The sequence below is a fragment of the Diceros bicornis genome, chromosome 5 (assembly GCF_020826845.1).
Source record: "Diceros bicornis minor isolate mBicDic1 chromosome 5, mDicBic1.mat.cur, whole genome shotgun sequence".
NCBI classification, from domain to species: Eukaryota; Metazoa; Chordata; class Mammalia; order Perissodactyla; family Rhinocerotidae; genus Diceros; species Diceros bicornis.
In genome coordinates, this window is record NC_080744.1 from 24,414,783 (window position 1) to 24,438,114 (window position 23,332).

Below are 23,332 nucleotides of genomic sequence, written 5' to 3' on the forward strand. Positions count from 1 at the left end.
CCCTTTCTAAATCCGGCTGGGGACTGGGTGCAGGTGGGGGTGGGGCGCCCTGCTGCCTCATATATACAGCCCCTGACCAGGTCTGGCGCCACAGCTCTCTCCTGTGCTCTGTCTTTGCTGCTCTCAGGTAGGAACATGTTGCTGGAGGCCTTCCCCTGGGATAAGGGGGCCTCAGGTTTAGGAAGGGGCTCCTTTAGGAACAGCAAGCTGCATGCAGGGCTTCATGCAGAGTGCCAGATCTGGTCACTGAGCACACATGTGCAGGTCTAAACACGCGTGTATGTGCCACGGGAGTGAGGGGGCTTGTGTGTTACAGGGGGGAGATGTCTGTATCTGAGCATGTGGGACCAGAATGCATTAGAGGTGTGTGTGTGTGCGTGTGTGTGGTGTGCAAGCATGTATGGTCTGAATGCATAGTGAGGGAGGATATGTACCTCACTGCCTAAGATACAGAAATATCAAGTGGAAGAGGTGTGTTTAGGATCAAGCCTGAGGACAAGCAGGTCCATTGGGTGGGGAAGGGGAAGAGGATGGCAGAGAATGATTACTTAGGAAGTATGTAGGCTTAAAGCTGGTTCTCTGAGGTCTGCAATGTGTAACTACCCATGTCCACGCACATGGAGGTGCTTGGGTACACATCCAGGAGTCGCAACTGCCCCAGTGTGTGTGTGCCCTGCAAAAAGAGCTCTCAAGCACGTGGTGTGACTGTTCCAGGTTTTTGTATACTCAACAACGTACAGTGATGTGAGCCTGCTTATGCTGTACACATACTTAATGTGCATGTCTGTTGCCAAGGCACGATGGCACACTGGGAGATGTGGGTGTGCCGAGGTATAGGAAGGAAGCACGTCTGTGTGAAACATGTATACAAGCAGCAGGCGTGCATGTTCATCAGAGAACACGTGGAGAACATTCGGCTGTGTGATGGGTGTGTCTATGAGAGGATGCCCACAGGGTCTCCTCCCTGAGAATGTCCACCAAGACTCACAATCAGATGGGAACAGGCTGGAAGAGAAGTGGCTCTGGAGTCATGAGACTTGGGTTCAAGTCCCAGCTCCACCATTTATAGTTATGTGTTCTTGAACAAGCAAGCCCGTTAACCTTGATTTCCTCATCTGTAGAATGGAGCGAGGATTGAGTAAGAGAATGTGCATAAAACTGCTTGGTAGGCTGTAAAACCCTGAACAAAGGTGACCATTAGTTGTTCCTCAAGTGGCTCAAAGAAGGCAAGTTTCACTACATGGGTGTAGACAACGGTGCGAGGAGGGTAGACAGGAGTGAGGAGGATTGGGGCTCAGAGTTAGGTTGACATCAGGAAACTGTTATAACTAGTGCTCAGGGGGAAAAGAGAATAGTGTTTGGAGAGCACGAGAAGGGACAGGACCAGAGAAGCTGACCACCACTTTCCACCTGTTTTCAGGCCCAGGGGAGGGGTGGCTGCCAAAGGGCAGAGCCAGGGAGCAGCCGAGAGGTGGCCCTGACACAGCCTTCCCTCTCTCCAGGTCGCCTGCAGGCTTGAGCCCCTTTTCTCTCGTAGACACATTCGAGAAGCCAAGGTAAGGAAAGCTGAAAATGGGATGTGGAGGAATCTGGGAAGATATGGAAATCTAGTTTCTACCTTGCCTTGGGAAGAATATCTTGGTGACCAGGAGCTCCTCACCTGTGACTAGTGAGGGGACAGGGAGGGAGGAGGGTCGGAGATGGACATAGTCAGCTTCCTGCTCCCACAAGAAGCCCAGGATGCTCCTTCTTCCTCCAGGAGAGCCCCAAGCTGAACAAAAGTTAGCCTCCCCTTCTGCCCTGACAGGTTTGCTAAGCCGTTTTCTGGTTAAGGGATAAACTCAAGGAAGGAGGGACTTGCCGGTGACCCCTCCTAACTCCTGAGCATGGATGGTGCTAGGCTCTGGGGCTCCCACTGAAGGCAACAGCCCAGGGAGGGGATTAGATGGGAGGTCACCCAGCTCCTTCTTCCGCCCACTGCAGGCACAGTCATGGTGGACGCGGAGATGGCGGCGTTTGGGGCCGCCGCCCCCTACCTGCGGAAGTCAGAGAAGGAGCGGCTGGAAGCCCAGACCAGGCCTTTTGACCTCAAGAAGGATGTCTTCGTGCCTGATGACAAAGAAGAGTTTGTCAAGGCCACGATTCTGTCTCGAGAGGGTGGCAAAGTCACTGCTGAGACCGAGCATGGCAAGGTAGGTGGCAAGACTGGCATGAAAGGCCACCCTGGGCGCCTCCCACACCTGGGGTAGACAGAGAGGGGTGCCACCAGGATCCACCCCAAACAGACCTGAGGACCATTCAATTTTCCCTTCCTCTGAGTAGGGATCCAAACCCTCCAAATAGCCCTGCACATTCCCAACATCCAGTCCGTCTTCTCTGTGAGATGTGGTTCCTTCTCTCTTGAACACTCCTGTCCTGTAACTCTCCCAACTCCTATCTGTGCTGAGGGAGGAGGGAAAGCTCGGGCTGACAGTAGGGCCTGTATGGGCTATTGCAGACGGTAACCGTGAAGGAGGACCAGGTGTTGCAGCAGAACCCGCCAAAGTTCGACAGGATCGAGGACATGGCCATGCTGACCTTCCTGCATGAGCCTGCGGTGCTCTACAACCTCAAGGAGCGCTACGCCTCCTGGATGATCTACGTGAGTGCGCAACCTAGGCTATCCCTCTGAATCTGGTAGCTTCCTGGTCTGTACATGGCCGCCTCCTGGAGCCAAGAATTTCTGTTCTTTGTGCCTAGGCAATATTGCACTTAATCCTATCCCTGTATCTTGGGTTCAGTTCTAACACCCTGGGGCTGGGATTACTCAAATTTAGTGCAGAGATTTTCCTTTCTCTTCTTCCTCTCCTGGATCTTTCTCTAACTCTGAAAACTACCATCCCTCCGCCTTCATCACTGGCAACTCACTCCTCCTTGTCTACCCTAGACCTACTCGGGCCTCTTCTGCGTCACCATCAACCCCTACAAGTGGCTGCCGGTGTACAATGCGGAGGTGGTGGCCGCCTACCGGGGCAAGAAGAGGAGCGAGGCGCCACCCCACATCTTCTCCATCTCCGACAATGCCTACCAGTACATGCTGACAGGTGACAGGCCCCAAGTGAAGGGTTTTCCTGAAGGCCCCACTGGAGGGAACACACATGGTGGCTCTCTTCCTCCTCCCTAGGGGTTCAGAAAGCTGGGAGATGCCTGGAGAGAGGCAAGAGGTGGGGAGGGGGGAAGCCAGACCAGAGCATCCTGTGTAACTCCTGACTTTTCCTCCCCATTTTCTCCCCCACAGACAGAGAAAACCAGTCCATCCTGATCACGTGAGTGTGATTCCTACCTTGCTCCCTTCCAGAGCCTCCCTGATCCAGCCACCATCAGGGCCTGGCCCCTATGCATAGACCCACAGCTCTTTCCCATCACCTTCATGCCAGCCCTGACTTCTCTGCCTTTTCCCCTTACCTTCTCTCTACTCTCCCCCTTCCTTTCTGCTTCCCATCCTTTCTTATTTTTTTCCTTCCCATCTCCTTCATCCACTCTTCTCCAACTCATCACTCATTTATCCATAAGCCCAGGATCACCATGTCTTCCTCACCTCTTCATTTTCTTTCCTCTTTCCCTTCAGAAACCTTCCCCATTCTTCCAGCCCTACCCATTCTTTGCCAAAATAGCCCAGGCCCATATCCTCTGATTGACCTTGTCCAGCTAAGACCAGGTTCCAGGTGCCCAAACCCAGCCCCTCCTTGTGGCATCTTTCCTGGTTGCTTCCCCTGACCCTGTGTATGTCAGAGACCTGCTGTGTGTTTGGGATACATATTACCTGGCAGCTTCCTGTATCAGCTTTCCCACTGTTGAGTAGGAACACACATTCTCTACTGACTTGAGGCTTGTTAGTCTCAAGCAGTGTTTGTTCACTGCCTAATGAGCCTCTGACTGTCCTGACAGCGGAGAATCCGGGGCAGGGAAGACGGTCAACACCAAGAGAGTCATCCAGTACTTTGCTGTTATCGCCGCCATTGGGGACCGCAGCAAAAAGGAGCAGGCCACAGGCAAGGTAGGCCTGTTGTCCTCCAAGGGCCTGCACTGCAAAATGGAGGAGGAGGCCTCTCACCTGCCATCCTTCTTGACCTCTGCAGGGCACCCTGGAGGACCAGATCATCGAGGCTAACCCCGCCCTGGAGGCCTTTGGCAACGCCAAGACCGTCCGGAACGACAACTCCTCCCGCTTCGTGAGTGGTCCCTGACCTTGGACTTGAGATTTTGTCTGGTTGAGGGATGGTATCAAATATGAACCTCAACTCATCACCGCTCTTCTCCATCTCTCCAGGGTAAATTCATTCGAATCCATTTTGGGGCGACCGGAAAGTTGGCGTCTGCAGACATAGAGACCTGTGAGTGCCATGAATCTGCTAGGGCTCAGCCTGAGCTCTCCCTCATTCTAACCATCTCAAGCTCAACCTCACGCTCTCTCCTCCCTCTCTGTCTCTGTCTCTCTCTCGGTCTCTGCCCCTCAGTCTCTCTCCGTCTCTGTCTCTCTGTGTCTCTAGGTCTTTATATTTGTCTCTCTCTGACACTTCTGGTCTTTCTCCTTCTCTGTCTCTGCATGTCTGGGTGTCCTTCTCTGGCATTTTCTCTGAGACTGTTTCTCTCCTCCTGGGTCTCTGTCTCCATCTCCATCTCTGTGTGTGATTTCTGTGTGTCTTATGAGTCTCTCTCTCTTTGTCTCTCCCTCACCCTCTGCCTTTTGCTGCTACATTCATCATTCATTTTCTTCTGTTTCCTTGTACCCAATCCCAACCTTTTCTTTCTCTCTTTCTTCTCCCCTACTGTTCATAGACCTTCTGGAAAAATCCAGAGTTATTTTCCAGCTGAAAGCAGAGAGAGATTATCACATTTTCTACCAAATCCTGTCTAACAAAAAGCCTGAGCTGCTGGGTGAGTCAGAGCTACCAACCGAGACCAACTATCTCCATGGCAACCTGGTCCCCTCTGCTTGCAGCTGCTTGTTGGCATGCCATGGGTTTATGGCACTGCTGGATTCAGTTCTGTGGGATGTGGGACCCCATTAAGTTCTGTCCCAGTGCTTTCTTGCAGGCCATGTGCTGTGTGGCAGGCAGCCCCAGTGAGAGCCAGGGCCTTGTGCCCACATCCTAACCACATCTTCTCCCCACAGACATGCTGCTCATCACCAACAACCCCTACGATTATGCATTCATCTCCCAAGGAGAGACCACTGTGGCCTCAATTGATGATGCTGAGGAGCTCATGGCCACTGATGTAAGTGTGTGAGGACCCAATCAAGAAGTGAGGGGATTGGTGGTGAGGGGCAAATGAGGCCAGTTCACTGGCCCAGGAGTAAAGCTAAGACACTGGCTGCCTGTTGTTCAGAGTGGTATGCCCCCGCCTGAGGACCACTGTGCCCTATGACCTGGGTGTGCTGGGGTGTGGGTGTGATGAGACGGGGCTGGCCAGTATTTGATGTTCATTCTCATCAGAGAAGGCTGAAAGCCAGGGACAGAGAAGCAGACAAGCCAAGAAACAAGGATCACCAAGAGAAGGAAGGAGGGGAGGGACATGCAGATAGCATGGGGCTGGGGCAGGCTGTTATGTGAAGAACAGATATACCCAGGTATATAAGGTCCACGCAGAGAAGCAAGTGTAGGGCCTAAAAGAGGGGCAGCAGGAGGAAACATGAGTGGGTAACCCAAAGCGGCTCCAGAGAACAGCTGTGACCACTGATGCTGGGCTGAGGCTGTCTGCACCCCACCCTGCTCCTGTACCTCCCAGCTTCGTTTTAGAGTTCCCCACTGGATATGGGAGTCTCAGAACCCCTAGGGAGCCAGGATACAAGTTCTCTCTCCAGCTGAAGAGGGATCTCATTTACCTGCTGTGCTTCCTTTTCTGGGGTCCACCACTATGGGGCCTACCAACAGAATGCCTTTGATGTGCTGGGCTTCACTTCAGAGGAGAAGAACTCCATGTACAAGCTGACAGGCGCCATCATGCACTTTGGAAACATGAAGTTCAAGCTGAAGCAGCGAGAGGAGCAGGCCGAGCCAGACGGCACCGAAGGTGGGGGTCTGGAATGCTGAGGGGCAGCTGTGGAGTCACTCAGGGCTGCATCTGCAGAGGAGTCATGCCCTTTACCAACTTTGCTACCTGCCATTTCCTTCCAGAGGCTGACAAGTCCGCCTACCTCATGGGGCTGAACTCAGCTGACCTGCTCAAGGGGCTGTGCCACCCTCGGGTGAAAGTGGGCAACGAGTACGTCACCAAGGGGCAGAATGTCCAGCAGGTGGGTCATCTTCAGAAGATAGTCTGGGGGGCTGGCATGGTGCAGTGGGAGCTTTGGAATTCACTCTTCCCAACAACTCTGCTCATCTTGGTCTCTCCCCTACCTGCCAGGTGACATATGCCACTGGGGCCCTGGCCAAGGCAGTGTATGAGAGGATGTTCAACTGGATGGTGACACGGATCAACACCACCCTGGAGACCAAGCAGCCACGGCAGTACTTCATAGGAGTCCTGGACATCGCTGGCTTCGAGATCTTCGATGTGAGTGGGGGCAGCCCTGGGGGTGGGAGAACAGTAACTCACTCATTCGCACGTGTAACAACCTTTGTAGAGCCAGCTGTAGGCCAGGCGCAGGAAAGGCAGTGGGGTTCAGCAGTGACGGAGGCAGTCATTGTCCTGACTTCAGGGGGGCTCTCCCTCCCTGTCTTGACATGGGAGGGGACCAGCCACACCTCTTGCTGGGCTCGGGCACAGCCCTGGGATGACCCCATTGGCTACTCGGACCCCTGCCTACCTGACAACTCCTGCCCTCACTCGCACTGCAGTTCAACAGCTTTGAGCAGCTCTGCATCAACTTCACCAACGAGAAGCTGCAGCAGTTCTTCAACCACCACATGTTCGTGCTGGAGCAGGAGGAGTACAAGAAGGAGGGCATCGAGTGGGAGTTCATCGACTTCGGCATGGACCTGCAGGCCTGCATCGACCTCATTGAGAAGGTGCTGCCTCGGCCCCACCACCTGAACTCCCCACTCACACCCCACATGAACACCGCAGACAAAATGGCAGCCTCTCTTCCTTCTGGGGAACATGATCTAGATGATAGAAGAATCCAGAACCCTAGTTTCCAGAGCCCTGTGTTGTCCTGGCCACCCAGGACAAAGTAGCATCTAGGAGAGCCATCTGGGGGCTTGAGAGTGGACGTGTGGAGGATGGGCACCCGCGTGGTGTTCAGTGTTTAGTTCCCACACCAGTGTGTTTAGTGACCCTGGTTTACCCATCCAAGGAACAGGAAGTTGAGGGTGGGGTGGGAGATCCTAAGAGTGTACCTATTTTCAACCCCAATATCTCAGGGATCTGGGGGATGGAGTGGTGTGTAAAGCACCTATAGCATCCACATCCCCAGACGTTCACAAATGTCCCTGTGAAATCAAACAAAGTCTTCCACCTTGGAAAGGCTTGAACAGGTGCCAGTCTGTAGATAACTGTACTCAGAGCTGAGCCTGATAACCTTAATGCCCAAAGGGGCATCTGCTTAAGCAAACGTTGATCCTAGAACAGGATCCATCTCCGTCTGCATGAAGCATGCTCAGTGATGCTCTCCCCTCCACCCTCAGCCCATGGGCATCATGTCCATCTTGGAGGAGGAGTGCATGTTCCCCAAGGCCACCGACATGACCTTCAAGGCCAAGCTGTATGACAACCACTTGGGAAAATCCAACAACTTCCAAAAGCCACGCAATGTCAAGGGGAAGCCGGAAGCCCACTTCTCCCTGATCCACTACGCCGGCACCGTGGACTACAACATCCTGGGCTGGCTACAGAAGAACAAAGATCCACTCAACGAGACTGTGGTGGACTTATACAAGAAGTCCTCCCTCAAGATGCTCAGCAACCTGTTTGCCAACTATGCTGGGGCTGATGCACGTAAGTCGAGACTGAGACCCAAGGGACTGAGGAGCAGGGTTTCTGTCATGGTTCTGAGGCACATCAGTGGCTACACCCCACCATTTCCATGTCAGGTCGTGCCCCAAGGTTTACAGGCTCAGTGAGAGAGAATTGGGTGAGAAGCCAAGGCACCCACAGTGAAGACCCTCACCTGGAGGCCAAATGAAGGCGAGGCTGTGATTCTTCACCCTGCCCTGGCCTCCCCCCACGCCCACTCATGCTCCTTTTCTTGACTCTGTTTCCCTCAGCTATTGATAAGACCAAAGGCAAGGCCAAGAAAGGCTCGTCATTTCAGACCGTGTCAGCTCTGCACAGGGTGAGTGTGAGCCCAGCCCCAGCCCTGGGAGGCTCCGACACCTGCCCAGCCCTGCTCTTCCCTCCTTGCTTGTCCTTGACTCCTCCCACGCCCATCTCCTCAGTCCCCTCCTGATCCTCTTCACTCTTGATCATCTCTTCCCCTGCATTCTCTTCCCCTTCACTGCTGGCCTCCTCTCTTACTCATTTCCCCTCACCTCTCCTTTCTTTCCCTCCTGCCTTCTATCCCCAGTATCCTCTGTCCTCCCCCAGCATTCTTTCACTCTCTTTAGCTCCTTGCATTTTCCCCATCTCTCTTTCCCTTCCTTCCTCTCTTCTGTCTTTGTTACTTCCCTTTCTTTTACTTTCTTTACTTTTCCCTCTTGTTTTTTGGGCCACAGGAAAATCTGAACAAGCTGATGACCAACTTGCGCTCCACACATCCCCACTTCGTGCGTTGTATCATCCCCAATGAGACAAAATCTCCAGGTGAGCCCCAGACTTGAGCAGGCCCACTGCTGGAGCGGCACTGCCCCAGGGACAGGGCCTTCTAAGTTGTCCTCATCACCCGCCACAGCGCTCTCCAAGCCACATTCTTCTCCTCCCGTCCCCCATGAGGTCTCACAAATTACCTCACCGCCCGCCCCCCAGTGCTACCTAACAGTTGGAATGTGTAACTCAGGATAGTGAGTAAGCACTTTGATGGATGTTACCTCACAAGTGCCCTTCAACCCCCAATGAGACATATAAGCATTGTTTATCCCTTTTTGATTGATAAGGAGATGGAGGCTCAGGGGCCTGGGTTTCAGGGCTGGCTGTGTTCTGATCAGCTGAGTGAACTTGGTCAAGTCCCTTAACCCCTCTGGGCTCAGTTTATTCTCTAGAAAATGGGATATATCTGCCCTGGCTGCTGACTATGATAATAGGCATAAACTATATAAAATTAAGAATGTGAAAGCCTTTTGGTTACTCTTAAAAGTATGGCTAGAAAAAAGTGAAAAAAATAAAGGATCATTATTAACTGACTTGCTGAGGTTTCTGGCTAATAAGTAGCAGAGCCAGGATCAGAACCCAGAACTTTTGGCTCTTAGTCCAGTGCTGTCCCCACACACTCGTCTCCCCTCCCCTCCTGCTGCAGGAGTGATAGACAACCCCCTGGTCATGCACCAGCTGCGCTGCAACGGGGTGCTGGAGGGCATCCGCATCTGCAGGAAGGGCTTCCCCAACCGCATCCTCTACGGGGACTTCCGGCAGAGGTGGGTACCACGGCACCCCAGGGCTCAGGGAACAGCGGGAGCCTGGGCGGCCTTGGTGGGGAGGGGAGTCCGCAGGTTGCCCCAAACCCTGTGGACAGAGCAGATCAGCACAGAACATGGGTGACTCCGGGCACCTCCCTCCCCAGGTATCGCATCCTGAACCCAGCGGCCATCCCCGAGGGCCAGTTCATTGACAGCAGGAAAGGGGCAGAGAAACTGCTGGGCTCCCTGGACATTGACCACAACCAGTACAAGTTTGGCCACACCAAGGTGAGGAAAGGAAGAGACAAGCTGATTACAGGAAGACCCTCTGTTGTCCTTTGACCCCTCACTTCATGGCTCCTTTCCATTTAGCAATCATCTCAGGAACATCTCTGAACCACATGCTACCCCTCCCCGTGGACCATCCAGCACCACTCCGCCATCCCAATTCCAGTTGCCACTGACCTTCTCCCTCTAGTTCTTTCCTAGGTTGTTGCCTTCCCTGAGATAACCCCCTTCCTCTTTCCCCTCCTGCTGCATCCTAGTCATGCCCACACACACCTTCTCCGCAGGTATTCTTCAAGGCGGGGCTGCTGGGGCTGCTGGAGGAGATGCGAGACGAGAGGCTGAGCCGCATCATCACCCGCATCCAGGCCCAGTCCCGTGGTGTGCTCTCTAGAATGGAGTTCAAGAAGCTGCTGGAACGCAGGTGAGAGATCTCAAAAGGAGGTTCCCAGCCATCGGAGGCCCAGGCTGGGTCACAGGCAGTGTCAGGAGAAAGAGCTTACCGGGTCTTCAAACAACAAGACTGGCAAGAGGAGCTCATACGGACATAGGGTGGGCCTTGCATTTGGAGTGCAGGGTAGATGAAGGAAAGGGCCATAACCTAGGAGTCAGGGCCTCAGGATAGGAAGGAGAGAGGGCTCAACACCCCTCATGCTGGGCCCCTGCAGAGACTCCCTGCTGATAATCCAGTGGAACATTCGGGCCTTCATGAGTGTCAAGAACTGGCCCTGGATGAAGCTCTACTTCAAGATCAAGCCTCTGCTGAAGAGCGCAGAGACAGAGAAGGAGATGGCCACCATGAAGGAGGAATTTGCACGCCTCAAAGAGGCGCTGGAGAAGTCTGAGGCTCGCCGCAAGGAGCTGGAGGAGAAGATGGTGTCCCTGCTGCAGGAGAAGAACGACCTACAGCTCCAAGTGCAGGCGGTGAGGCTCCTGGGCCACTGCTGGCTCTTTCATCCTTCTCTGCCCACATGTCCCACACACCCTGACCTCCATCCTGGGAGCTCACCATCTTGTCCCTCACAGGCAGAGGATTCCGGAATCACCCCTTCCAAACACCTCCAAAGAAATCCCTCAAGAGAAGGAAAGGGAAGGGGGAAAAGAAATAACTTTTAAAAACACAGGCTTTCCACCTGAGTTCAACCTGGATCCATAGCTTAATAATTTTGTGACCTTGGGCAAACCATCCATTCTCTTTGAATCTCAATGTCCTCATCTCCAGACAGGGAATAAAGCTGCCCATCTTACTAGGTTGTAAATACATAAAGTGCTGGCATCAACAAATGCAGTTCCCTCCCTTCAATGGGGGAGACCAGAGGAAGAGGGCCAGATAAAGAGACTTCTTTTTCCATTCCTCTCTACTGCCATCCCCCAGTGCTCCCATCACATTGCCCTAAACCCCTTCCTCTCCTTATCCTTCTGAGGTTCTTCTCAGCTGAGGATATCCTGGAGTTCCCCTCCTATCTTGAGGCCTGAGCCTCTCCCTCCCTCCACCTGCCAGGGCAAGGACCTCACCCACTAAATGGCCTCCCCTCTGTGCCTTACCCTCAGGAACAAGACAACCTGGCTGATGCAGAGGAGCGCTGCGACCAGCTGATCAAGAACAAGATCCAGCTGGAGGCCAAGGTGAAGGAGATGACTGAGAGGCTGGAGGACGAGGAGGAGATGAACGCTGAGCTCACTGCCAAGAAGCGCAAGCTGGAAGACGAATGCTCTGAGCTCAAAAGGGACATTGATGACCTGGAGCTGACACTGGCCAAGGTGGAGAAGGAGAAGCATGCAACAGAGAACAAGGTGAGGGCAGCTGCTTCTGGCTCCAGCCCAGGTCTTTTCAGGATTCCGAGACCACACTGACCTTAACTCGGGATTCTGACAGCAGCGTGGTCTTTAATTTTGGAGATATCCAGAGATATCTCCAGGCTGGTGACCTTTGACCCTAAAGGGGATGGGGTTCTTGGTCTGCAGGTGAAGAACCTGACAGAGGAAATGGCTGGGCTGGACGAGATCATTGCCAAGCTGACCAAGGAGAAGAAAGCTCTGCAAGAGGCCCACCAGCAGGCCCTGGATGACCTTCAGGCTGAGGAGGACAAGGTCAACACCCTGACCAAGGCCAAGGTCAAGCTGGAGCAGCATGTGGACGATGTAAGTAGATTGTGACAGGGCCTACATACACCGTGTCCATCTGTGCTTCAGTGTGTGTGTGTGTGTGTGTTTGGAGGATGGGGTTGGAGAGTGCTCCCTCTCCTGATACCTTTCTAGAAGGGAGCTGGGGAATAGAAAAGGGGAAGGATGATCAATTCTGAGTTATGTATCTCATCTCACTGATATAATCATCATAGAGATGGGCTTCCTTATTTCAATTTAGTTTCAAGCCTATATATCTCTACCTTCGACCACAGGATTTAGAGGTTATCTCATAAGAACATGAAACATTTCTCTGGGAATTTTGTGAGGCTCCTCAAGGAGGATCTTTCAACTTCTAAGAGTTTAGGCAGGATCTGGTCATCAGTGATCATTGTTCCCACAGATACTCCTTTGTGCATATCTCTGCTGAATCATTTCTCTCTCTGTGTTGTCATTATGGAAGTATCTGTCTCACCCATAAGACTGTAAGCTGCCTTTAGGTAGGAATTCGGATTTATTCAATTGTGTGTCTGCAGTGCCTAGCACAGGGCCTAGAACCCAGTAGGTGTTTATGGGATGCTGAGTGAGTGAATGTAATTCCAAGGTTTCATCCCACAGTCATTTGTTCAATCATTTATCATGGTTACTGAGCCTCCCTCCATGCTGGGCAGTCTCACAGTCCCCCTGATAACATGTGGCCCACTCTAGGGAAGATTTCCCAAGTCCTGGACATCTCTTAGGATTCCCCAACCCTGAAGCGACTGAGCTTCCAAATCACCAAATCAGGATGCTTGGCCTCATGGGGCATGCTGGTCCTTCTCTCCACCAGCTAGAGGGATCGCTGGAGCAGGAGAAGAAAGTACGCATGGACCTGGAGCGAGCAAAGCGGAAGCTGGAGGGCGACCTGAAGCTGACCCAGGAGAGCATCATGGACCTGGAGAACGACAAGCAGCAGCTGGATGAGCGGCTGAAAAAGTAGTGTGTTCCCCTCCCTGTTGCCTTTCCCTCTCCCTGGCCCAGCAGCCTGTTCTGCTGATGGCAGAACAAGGTGATCCAAGACGTTCTCACAGCCAACAGCCTCATGCAGCCTTGATAAGTGGGTGCAAAACTGTGGGCAAAGGCCTGTAGGAAGAGGCCAGACATGCACATCAGGGCCCGGCAGTCCTCCCTGGCGAAAGTCTAACTTGGATCCCTCAAGCCCTTTCTTCCTGTTGGGTGCTCAAAAGAGATGGACAATAATAACTCTCCCCCTCTGTACACAAGCCTCTTTGGAGACTAGTTACTTAACACAGAGGAAGCCTCCACACGAAAGCCTCTCAGGAAAGTCCCTCCCGGAGCCTTCACAGAGAACGCAGAGGGCCACGGAGAACCGGTCAGCCACCAGCCCAAGCAGTGCAGGGGACTGGGCCAGTTCTTTGTTCTGATGAACTCTTACTCCAATTCTTATTACCGTTGTGTAGATCCACCTTCCACACTTGGCAAACAGTGAGCCTGCAGGACATATTTGAATAATCGAGGATCTCATGGTGCTTCAGGGTCAGGACTTTGCAAGTCTCTGTGAAGCATCACGCTCTCCCTCCTCGTCAGGCCTGCAACTGCCCAGGAGTCTCCACATTTCCCCAGACACAGTGTTGTTGAGGGGATGAATAACATAGGACCCACTGAGCCTCAGACCACCTTCTAAGGGTGGTATTTTTAGCCCCACTTTATCAAAGAGGAAACGAAGGCTCAGCAAGGTTAACCAGATTGCCCAAAGTAACAGTGACAGAATTCAAGACCATGGGAGTTAAAGGGGCCTTTGAAACCACCTAGTCCAGCCCCCACATTTTATGGACCAAAGAGGCAGTCCCTCAGAGCCCAGGTCCTGGCGCTCTACCTACAGTGCCCTCCCCAGTACATTTCCCATTAGATTTCAATTCCACAGCAGATTATACCTTCAGCGACCCTACTTCAGCCCCAGAAGCTGTTTTTCTGATAAAATCCTGCTCTTCATTTGTTTTATTACCATTTTCAACCACTGGTAGGACCCCCTGGAGCCCAAATGCGCCTCCATTGCCTCACCCTCCCTCCTTCCCTACAGGAAGGACTTTGAGCTGAATGCCCTCAATGCGAGGATTGAGGATGAGCAGGCCCTGGGCAGCCAGCTGCAGAAGAAGCTCAAAGAGCTTCAGGTAAGTATGCCCAGGGTGTGTGCTGGAGTCTGGGTTGGTTCTCAGCTTCCCAACCCCCTCCTCCAGGCTGTCCTTTCCCCAGCATTACAGGCGCTTGTTGTGTGTCTATGAGGGAGATGCTGAGCAATCACAGTACCCTCATGGAGCACCTCCAGGGGGGCTGGGTGACCCCAGGACGACCTAGGGAGAGACCTCGAAAAGCTCACAGGTCTGGAGGGCAAAAATCCTGGCTACCTGTCTCAGCTCTGGTTTAGCCAATGACCATGGGGAGCCCACTCCAGAACTCTGGGTCTCCATGTCCTCCCCTGCTACCTGGTGGCTTTTAAGGTCCCTTCAGCCCTGATGGCCTTCAGTTTTTACTTCTAGAGCAGACACTGTGTTAGGTCTTTAGTTGTCTGGTCAGACAAACATGGCTCTCTCATTCTAACTTTTATTATTTTTGCCACTGCACTGCTTAAAATATCCCTAGAACACAAGTCTTTTTGTCCCTCTTCAAGAGCAAGCCTCAACTGCTTACCTTCCAATAAAGAGAATGTATAATGTTCTGGCCTAAAGGAAGGCTAACTTGGTTGTCCAAACCATCTCCCCCAAATTCTTTTATTTCCATTTCTCAGCACTTAGTTCCTCTGGTGAACTAAACTGACCTGCTGTTCCAGACAGGCCAGCAGTCTTCTAGAGCCCTGAGAGGGGGCTCCAAGGGAAGGTTCCAGGTGGTAGGTCTGAGCCCTTTGTGTCTGCGCCCAGGCACGCATTGAGGAGCTGGAGGAGGAGCTGGAGGCTGAGCGCACCGCCAGGGCCAAGGTAGAGAAGCTGCGCTCAGACCTGTCCCGGGAGCTGGAGGAGATCAGCGAGCGGCTGGAGGAGGCCGGCGGGGCCACGTCCGTGCAGATCGAGATGAACAAGAAGCGCGAGGCTGAGTTCCAGAAGATGAGGCGGGACCTGGAGGAGGCCACGCTGCAGCACGAGGCCACCGCAGCAGCCCTGCGCAAGAAGCACGCCGACAGCGTGGCCGAGCTGGGCGAGCAGATCGACAACCTGCAGCGCGTGAAGCAGAAGCTGGAGAAGGAGAAGAGTGAGTTCAAGCTGGAGCTGGACGATGTCACCTCCAACATGGAGCAGATCATCAAGGCCAAGGTGGGCCTATGCTCAGCCTCTCCTCTCCTCCAGGTCCCTCTACCCACCTCCACTTTCTTTCTCTCTTCTTTGATAGTCCACTTTCCCACTTCCCTTCTATCCGGTTCTTCCATCCTCTCCTTCTTTCCATGCCTTCCCTCTTCCTTTCTCCTTCAATTGTACCCTTTTCAATGTCCCCTATAGCCATCATATGACTCTCCTTCCTCTCTCAGGCTAACCTGGAGAAGATGTGCCGGACCTTGGAAGACCAGATGAATGAGCACCGGAGTAAGGCCGAGGAGACCCAGCGTTCTGTCAACGACCTCACCAGCCAGCGGGCCAAGCTGCAGACTGAGAACGGTGAGCCCCACCCCGGTCTCACCTGACTCCCTGAGCCACCCCAGCCTTCGGTAGACACATACACACCCCTCTCCAGAGAATGGGGCCTGAGGGTTAGGGGAGTGGTTGGGGGGAGGGAGGAGTGACTGACCTTCAAGAGTTGAGTGGGCCTTGGTGCCTCTCCAGGTGAGCTGTCCCGGCAGCTGGATGAGAAGGAGGCACTGATCTCCCAGCTGACCCGAGGCAAGCTCACCTACACCCAGCAGCTGGAGGACCTCAAGAGACAGCTGGAGGAGGAGGTTAAGGTGAGGCCTAGACTCAGGCCAGTTGGCCCAGGCAAGGAGCATACTGGCTGGCCTTGGTCCACATCACTTCCTTTCCCAAGAATGAGGCTTGCTGTCTATCCATTCTTCTCCCAGAATTCCAAAAGGAATAATATCCCAAACCCCACCACATGCCTCCTAAGTCTGTTCCCCAGGCCAAGGCCTTCTGCCTTTCTGCTGCCATCCCTGGAGGAAGAGGGAGGGCATGGGTTAGGGGAGCCTCGGTCAAGGGAAAGTGAGGTGGAGACGAGGAAATAAACTAGGGAGGCGTGTTATGGCCTTGACTGGGCACAGGTATGGGATGCAGGAATGCATAGGTGGGTCCTGGGATTAGCAGGGCAATCTGAAAACTGGGGAATGAAACTCAGCTGGAACGTATTCCTAGCACTTTGCTGGGCTCATGAAAAAGGAGAAAGAATATGACTTTTTAAAAAGGCCAGGGCTCAAATCCTAAACTGCCTCTTACAGCTTAATGACCTTAGGGAAGTCACCTAACCTCTCTGAGCCTCTGTCCCCTCCCCTGTAAAGTGAGGGTGATAGTGCCCGCGGCAGTGAGGGGCACAGGGGTGATGGGCATGAGTGTTTTCTAAATAGTGCGGTGCTGGATGGGCATTCTTAGTTCTTAGTATTCAGTGAACCATTCCAGGTCTGCTGGGGAGTTAGAGATGGGGGAGGCCATGCAGAGAATGTTAAAATAGGGTGAGGAGATGGGCAAAGGCTGGGGTTGTGTTATGGAGAAAGCTGAACCCACCTCCCGGTACCCGCCTTCCCCCAGGCGAAGAACGCCCTGGCCCACGCGCTGCAGTCGGCCCGGCATGACTGTGACCTGCTGCGGGAGCAGTACGAGGAGGAGACAGAGGCCAAGGCCGAGCTGCAGCGCGTCCTGTCCAAGGCCAACTCGGAGGTGGCCCAGTGGAGGACCAAGTATGAGACGGACGCCATCCAGAGGACCGAGGAGCTCGAGGAGGCCAAGTGAGTCCTGGGCAGCCCACCTCTGGCTGAGGTCCCTTTGCAGGCAGGCTGCAGCCTAGCCAGATCCTCAGTAGATTTGGCCCCAGGGATGGATGTTTAGCAAGGTTTGGACAGCACAGGAGGACCCTGCCCCACCCCCTCCTTCTCCTCTCAGGGAAGCTTTTTGCTCGCGTTATGTTTCTCATCCGAATATAAGACGAACAAAAGGTTTGTCTGAGGGCAGAGCGCTCCCACCTGGGGCAGGGTGCTGTGGCCGGGAAGGGTGGGTGGGCTGCAGAAGCCCACGCATCCTCCATGTCTGCAGACCAGAGGCTGGCCCAGAGTCAGAGGGATGCCACCAGAAGGCCCTTCTGGGTGCTGTGGGTCTTCACATCTGCCTGCCACTGAGACCCTCTACCTGCCTGTTCTCAGCCCCCTAGGACCTGTCCTCAGGCTTCTCCAACAATGCTTCTGAGTTTTCAAGGATTGTTTTCTGGAAGACTCACATTGTTTCCCCTTGTCCAAATCCACACCCTCCATCCTCCCCACCCTCTCCCACCCACCCCCACCTCCCCGGACAGGAAGAAGCTGGCCCAGCGGCTGCAGGATGCCGAGGAGGCCGTGGAGGCCGTCAACGCCAAGTGCTCATCTCTGGAGAAGACCAAGCACCGGCTGCAGAATGAGATCGAGGACCTGATGGTGGACGTGGAGCGCTCCAATGCGGCCGCCGCCGCCCTGGACAAGAAGCAGAGGAACTTCGACAAGGTGGGCTAGGGTTGGGGGCCGCAGCCAGGGGGCAGAGGAGGGGGCCGGTGTCCTCCAAGGAGGACATTCCGGGGGGGGAGGAGGCTGAGCCCAGATGAGGGGCCTGGGCAGGCTGGGGCTGCGGGCTCTCAGTGAGCCCGTCTGTCCGCAGATCCTGGCCGAGTGGAAGCAGAAGTTCGAGGAGTCGCAGTCGGAGCTGGAGTCCTCGCAGAAGGAGGCGCGTTCCCTCAGCACGGAGCTCTTCAAGCTCAAGAACGCCTACGAGGAGTCCCTGGAGCACCTGGAGACCTTCAAGCGGGAGAACAAGAACCTCCAGGGTGCGCTGGGGCCCGAGACCCCAGGGAGGGGCCAGGGGCAACGTCCGCATATGGCGCCACCCAGGGGCTCCAAGAGGCGGGCCCCCCACATTGGACCGTGGCAGCCCTCAACTGAGTCACCCGACCCCTCCCACAGAGGAGATCTCCGACCTGACTGAGCAGTTGGGTTCCAGTGGAAAGAGCATCCACGAGCTGGAGAAGATCCGCAAGCAGCTGGAGGCGGAGAAGCTGGAGCTGCAGTCGGCCCTGGAGGAGGCTGAGGTGTGTGTGCGCAGGGTGTGGGGGTGGAGGGGGCTGAGTTCTAGGCTGTGGTCTAGAACTGTTTTATTCACTGTTCCGTCCTCAGAGCCTGGAACAGTGCCTGGCACATAGCAGGCCCTCAACAAGATTGTGGAGTGAATGAATGAAGGGGTCACTCCATTCCCTCCACACAAACATTTCCTTCTTACATCTTAGACAAGACTTCCTGCTTCTGTTCCCTCCCCTTTCCCACCTCTGCCTCTCTCCTCGGTGTTTTTCACATTCTCTGCCTGATTGCCTCTGTTTCCTTGGCAACACCTTTCTCCTCATTTTCCTCTTTGTCTTCATAGCTAGCTCTCAACTGTGAGGGCCTAAATCACCTTATTTTAGGCCTGTTTTTTCCCTTTTAAATTCTCTTTTCTTCTTCCTTCTGCTTCTTTGACTGAACCGCTTATACCTCTCTTGAACTCCATGATTCATGGAGACTCCTGCCCCTGGCCCCGTGCCCTGACTGCATGCCTCAGACCCTCTCTCCCCGCCCCTCTCCCAGGCCTCCCTGGAGCACGAGGAGGGCAAGATCCTCCGGGCCCAGCTGGAGTTCAACCAGATCAAGGCAGAGATCGAGCGGAAGCTGGCAGAGAAGGACGAGGAGATGGAGCAGGCCAAGCGCAACCACCTGCGGGTGGTGGACTCACTACAGACCTCCCTGGACGCAGAGACGCGCAGCCGCAATGAGGCACTGCGGGTGAAGAAGAAGATGGAGGGCGACCTCAACGAGATGGAGATCCAGCTCAGCCATGCCAACCGCATGGCTGCCGAGGCCCAGAAGCAAGTCAAGAGCCTCCAGAGCTTACTGAAGGTACATGGAGACTCTTGGAAGCAGAAAGTCACCTCACCCACAGAAAGGACTGGCCTCCACGTGGCCCAGTCAGGTGGTGGTGTCCCCTCACTGCATCAGATCCCTCCTGCCCCTGGGCCGTCGCAGAGACAACCCACAGGCCCCTCCTGAGCCACCGCAACGGGCTCTCCACCAGCATCCAGTTCGGCATTAACAGTCTTCTGATGGGCCCAGAGGCCGGTTCCCTCTCTCATGCCCATCCTCCTGATCCACAGGACACCCAGATCCAGCTGGATGACGCAGTCCGTGCCAATGATGACCTGAAGGAGAACATCGCCATTGTGGAGCGGCGCAACAACCTCCTGCAGGCTGAGCTGGAGGAGCTGCGGGCTGTGGTGGAGCAGACGGAGCGGTCTCGGAAGCTGGCTGAGCAGGAGCTGATCGAGACCAGCGAGCGGGTGCAGCTGCTGCACTCCCAGGTGAGCGGCGCCCCTGGGCATTCTTGGAGGGAAGGCCCACTGGCAGGACCCAGCAGGTGAGGTTTGGGAGCCACGCGAGGCTGATCAGTGCTTTTCATGCTCTGCCCACCCTGGTCCTCAGAATACTAGCCTCATCAATCAGAAGAAGAAGATGGACGCAGACCTGTCCCAGCTTCAGACTGAAGTGGAGGAGGCAGTGCAGGAGTGCAGGAATGCCGAGGAGAAGGCCAAGAAGGCCATCACAGACGTGAGTCCTCCCACCTGCCTGCCTGCTCCAGGCCAGAGTCTCCTTGGGTCGGTCAGTGAGCACGTGAGGACTTAGCCAGACCATGTATCACCTCTCTCCTGCCCCCAGGCCGCCATGATGGCGGAGGAGCTAAAGAAGGAGCAGGACACCAGCGCCCACCTGGAGCGCATGAAGAAGAACATGGAGCAGACCATTAAGGACCTGCAGCACCGGCTGGACGAGGCCGAGCAGATCGCCCTCAAGGGTGGCAAGAAGCAGCTGCAGAAGCTGGAGGCCCGGGTGCGGGAGCTGGAGAACGAGCTGGAGGTCGAGCAGAAGCGCAACGCGGAGTCCATCAAGGGCATGAGGAAGAGCGAGCGGCGCATCAAGGAGCTCACCTACCAGGTGCGGGCGCAGCGGCTGCTCTGGGGCAGGGCCCTTTGCACCAGGGCCTGAAGCCAGAGTGACAGCCACCCAAGAGGAATGAAGTGTTTTCTCTCAGCCTCTTCCAGGGTGAGGGTGGGAGTGCAGCCCCTGGCAGCTCCATTTCCCCTCTGCCTAGCCCTGCTCTACCCTGAGCGTCCCCTGGCTCAGAGGTCAGTCTCCGAGCCTCCTGACCTGTGAGCTCCACCTTAGCATCCTCAGCTTGTCCCCTGGGGACGCACCCAGAGCTCCAGACAGAGCTTACCCAGCACAGATCACTGGAAAGCAAATATGTAGCCAAGCTTTGGCCTGGCGCTGTCACCAGCTAAATCCACGAAAAATATACCAAAGCCATTTAAACAAATCTCAAAACTTTTCAGTTATCCAGGGAAGTGTAGGCTTTGGCTTTCCATGGTGTTTTCTAGAATCAGATTCTCAATTAGATTTTATTTCTGTTCCAATCCGGAAAGTAACCATCCCCCTTGCACACTTGTCCTTAACCTCTATCAAGTCTATATCGTTTCCCTGCATCCCGGGAAATCTCATCCCACCTGCCATCCCAGAGTTACTGCCAGCGCTTGCTGGGTTCTAGAACAGGGGAGCTTACTCTCCTTGGGGGCCCAGGACCCCAAGGGGCCTGCTCCCCTGCTCCCCAGAACAGCGCACACACATAATTTTGTGCACAATTTCAGGAGTCCCATCAGCTCCCTAGACTCTTTCCTGGTACAAACCATTAAATATAGTCATCCTTTTTTTTTTTTTTTTTTTTTTTGGTAAGAAATTATAAGGAGAACTCAAGTATTTGATGAGGATCAGAAAGTAGAATTGGGTCAGGGTAAAGACAACAAGTTGGGGGAGGGGACACACTGCTTCCTATGACTGCATCATCCTCACTCCCGACCCCCTTCACCCCCAGACGGAGGAGGACAGGAAGAACCTGCTGCGGCTGCAGGACCTGGTGGACAAGCTGCAGCTGAAGGTCAAGGCCTACAAGCGCCAGGCCGAGGAGGCGGTGAGTGACCCTGCTGGGGACTGAGCCTGGAGAAGGGACACAGGGAGCCAGGACAATGAGCACCCTGGGCCCCCTCTCACCTTCTCTCCACTCTCCTGGACCCCACAGGAGGAGCAGGCCAACACCAACCTGTCCAAGTTCCGCAAGGTGCAGCACGAGCTGGATGAGGCCGAGGAGCGGGCAGACATCGCCGAGTCCCAGGTCAACAAGTTGCGGGCCAAGAGCCGCGACATCGGCACCAAGGTGGGTCCCCCCCAACCCTGGGCCTGGCTAGTGGCCCCCACGGCAGCACGCCCCCTGACATCAGTGCCCCTCAAACAGAGCCCCTCACACCAGGGATGCCTCTTCATTCATCCCCCAGAACTGAACCACAAAGCCCCAGAAGGCAGGCAATTCAGTCCTCTGGGATTTCTAAGATTCTTCCAGCTCTAACTTTCAAATGACTTTGTGAATCCCAGCCCTAGGGTGGTCAGCAACCCTCGAAGACCCCAACTGATACACCCAGGATGTCCCAATGTCCCCCAACTGCTAGTCTCCACTTCTCCTCCCCCCAGTTTTGGCCTACAACCTCGTAATTCAAATCTAAAAAGGACATCTCAGGGAACCCCCTTGTCCTCACCCACTCAGCTTCCCTCCAGCTGACCCCAGAGCCCTACCCTCCAGAACTTGCCTTCCACACTCATCCCTGGGATGCATCCCGCACCCACGGGCCCGTCAGGCCACACAGCATCCCTCCACCCATCGGGTGCCCCGCCTCCCTCCCCTTTGTTTTCTGTGTCAGCCCTGCCCAACGCCCCCCTCTCCAGTGCTAATTTGCACTTTGTTTCCTTTCAAAAGGGCTTGAATGAAGAGTAGCTGTGCCACGTCTTCTTGACTTGCCCAGTCCTGAAGGTGCCAACAAAGCTCCAGTCCGGAGCCCATATAGCAACCCCTCTGGAGGAAGCAGAATAAAGCAATTTTCCTTGAAGTGAGATCCTGCGTCTAGACTCTTCTTCACTGCCTGCCAGCCACAGGAACATGGGGTCATGGACACAAGGGTGGGACACAGGTGTGAGAGGAGGGGGGGCTCCAGAAGAAGAGGAGCAGCTTCACAGGCCAGACCAAGAAGGCCTCCCTGGGGAGCCTGTGAGGCTCTGAGACCCCTGGTGCAGGGCTGCCCATGTGCTCCCCTTCGCCTCCTCCTCCCAGCCCTCTCCTCCCAGCCCCCTCCCTGGCTCCAAGACACTCTGGATTAAAGGAGATTTAGGAAAGCCCTTAAGGCTCACCTAGACCACATGAGCCCATGTGCCACAGACCTGCACCCTAGCTCTGATCAACACCAGCCCCACCACTACCAATAACACCTGGGGCTCAGCCGTGGGGAGGATGTTTGTAGGGGTTCCCTCTGAGGTGTGACCCAACTGGGCAGGTGGGGTAATGACCCCCAAGTCCTGGTCCAAGGCAAGTCTCTGAGAGGGCCAAGAACTTGTAGCTGTAGCCCACTGCTCTTCCAGACAGGGCCACCACCGTCTCCAACCACCCCCAGAGGCCCGCACCTCGTCCCCACCACAGCCGGGAGCACTGCACCCTAGCCCGCCTTCCTCTCCTCTTCATCTCCTCCCGGGCCGGCCCTTGGTCCAGGGTGCTTCTTTCTTCTCCCCCAATTCTTCCCACTGTAACTTCTGTTCCCCAGACCCTTCTCGTCTGGGCTTGCTAGAAGAGGGGGGTTCTTCCGCCCATTTATGGCAGGCCATCTGGAGGGGAGGCAGGCAGATCAGGGACTGGGGAGAGTCACAGGTGTGAGGACGACTCTGGGGAAGGGTTCCTGGAGGGCTGGGAAGTGGAGGAAGGAGCAAGCCCCCCTCCAACTGAACAAGCCCTGCCCTCCTGGAGTCGTACTGCACGTGGGCTGCTTAGGGAAGGCCTGGGACTGTGGGCCGTAGAGAGCAGGGGCTTCGGAGGCAATGGGACTGTCCCGCTGGGACACCCGGAAGTCCTGGTTCAGCCCTGGATGGAATCCCCACCACCGCCACACACAGCCACTCCCAGCCAAGCTCTTGCTCATCACTGCTCTGGCAGCAGCCAGAGTGAGGGCCTATCCCAGAAAGGAGGGGATGCCAGTCTTAGAGAACAGGAGGAGAAGGGAGGGGGACAAAGGGAATGGGGGAGGAAAAAGGAAAGACCTGGGGAGGGTGGCAGTAGAGGGAGAGGGAGAGAGCTCAAGAAACTGGACGACAGTGAGCAGGGGAACCAACAAAGAGAAAAGGTACAGGA

At 54.9% G+C, this 23,332-nt stretch overlaps 1 protein-coding gene across 1 annotated transcript; it reads left to right on the forward strand.

Annotated features, from left to right (window-relative positions):
• The first annotated feature begins 1,499 nt into the window (after positions 1-1,499).
• On the forward strand, positions 1,500-22,022 carry LOC131405764 (myosin-7). The gene is made up of 39 exons (XM_058540918.1): positions 1,500-1,556; positions 1,984-2,192; positions 2,498-2,641; positions 2,927-3,083; positions 3,278-3,305; positions 3,928-4,036; positions 4,119-4,211; positions 4,310-4,373; positions 4,819-4,917; positions 5,156-5,259; positions 5,916-6,054; positions 6,159-6,277; positions 6,388-6,537; positions 6,822-6,992; positions 7,611-7,920; positions 8,190-8,257; positions 8,637-8,724; positions 9,374-9,491; positions 9,638-9,761; positions 10,046-10,182; positions 10,427-10,682; positions 11,310-11,552; positions 11,724-11,900; positions 12,712-12,857; positions 13,963-14,053; positions 14,798-15,187; positions 15,400-15,526; positions 15,692-15,810; positions 16,604-16,800; positions 17,361-17,544; positions 17,696-17,861; positions 17,998-18,122; positions 18,652-18,960; positions 19,215-19,418; positions 19,540-19,665; positions 19,774-20,049; positions 20,984-21,079; positions 21,188-21,322; positions 21,917-22,022. Exons 2-39 carry the CDS (start codon positions 1,992-1,994, stop codon positions 21,932-21,934), a joined length of 5,808 nt encoding a protein of 1,935 aa, XP_058396901.1. The 5' UTR covers positions 1,500-1,556; positions 1,984-1,991; the 3' UTR covers positions 21,935-22,022.
• The last annotated feature ends 1,310 nt before the right edge of the window (positions 22,023-23,332 follow it).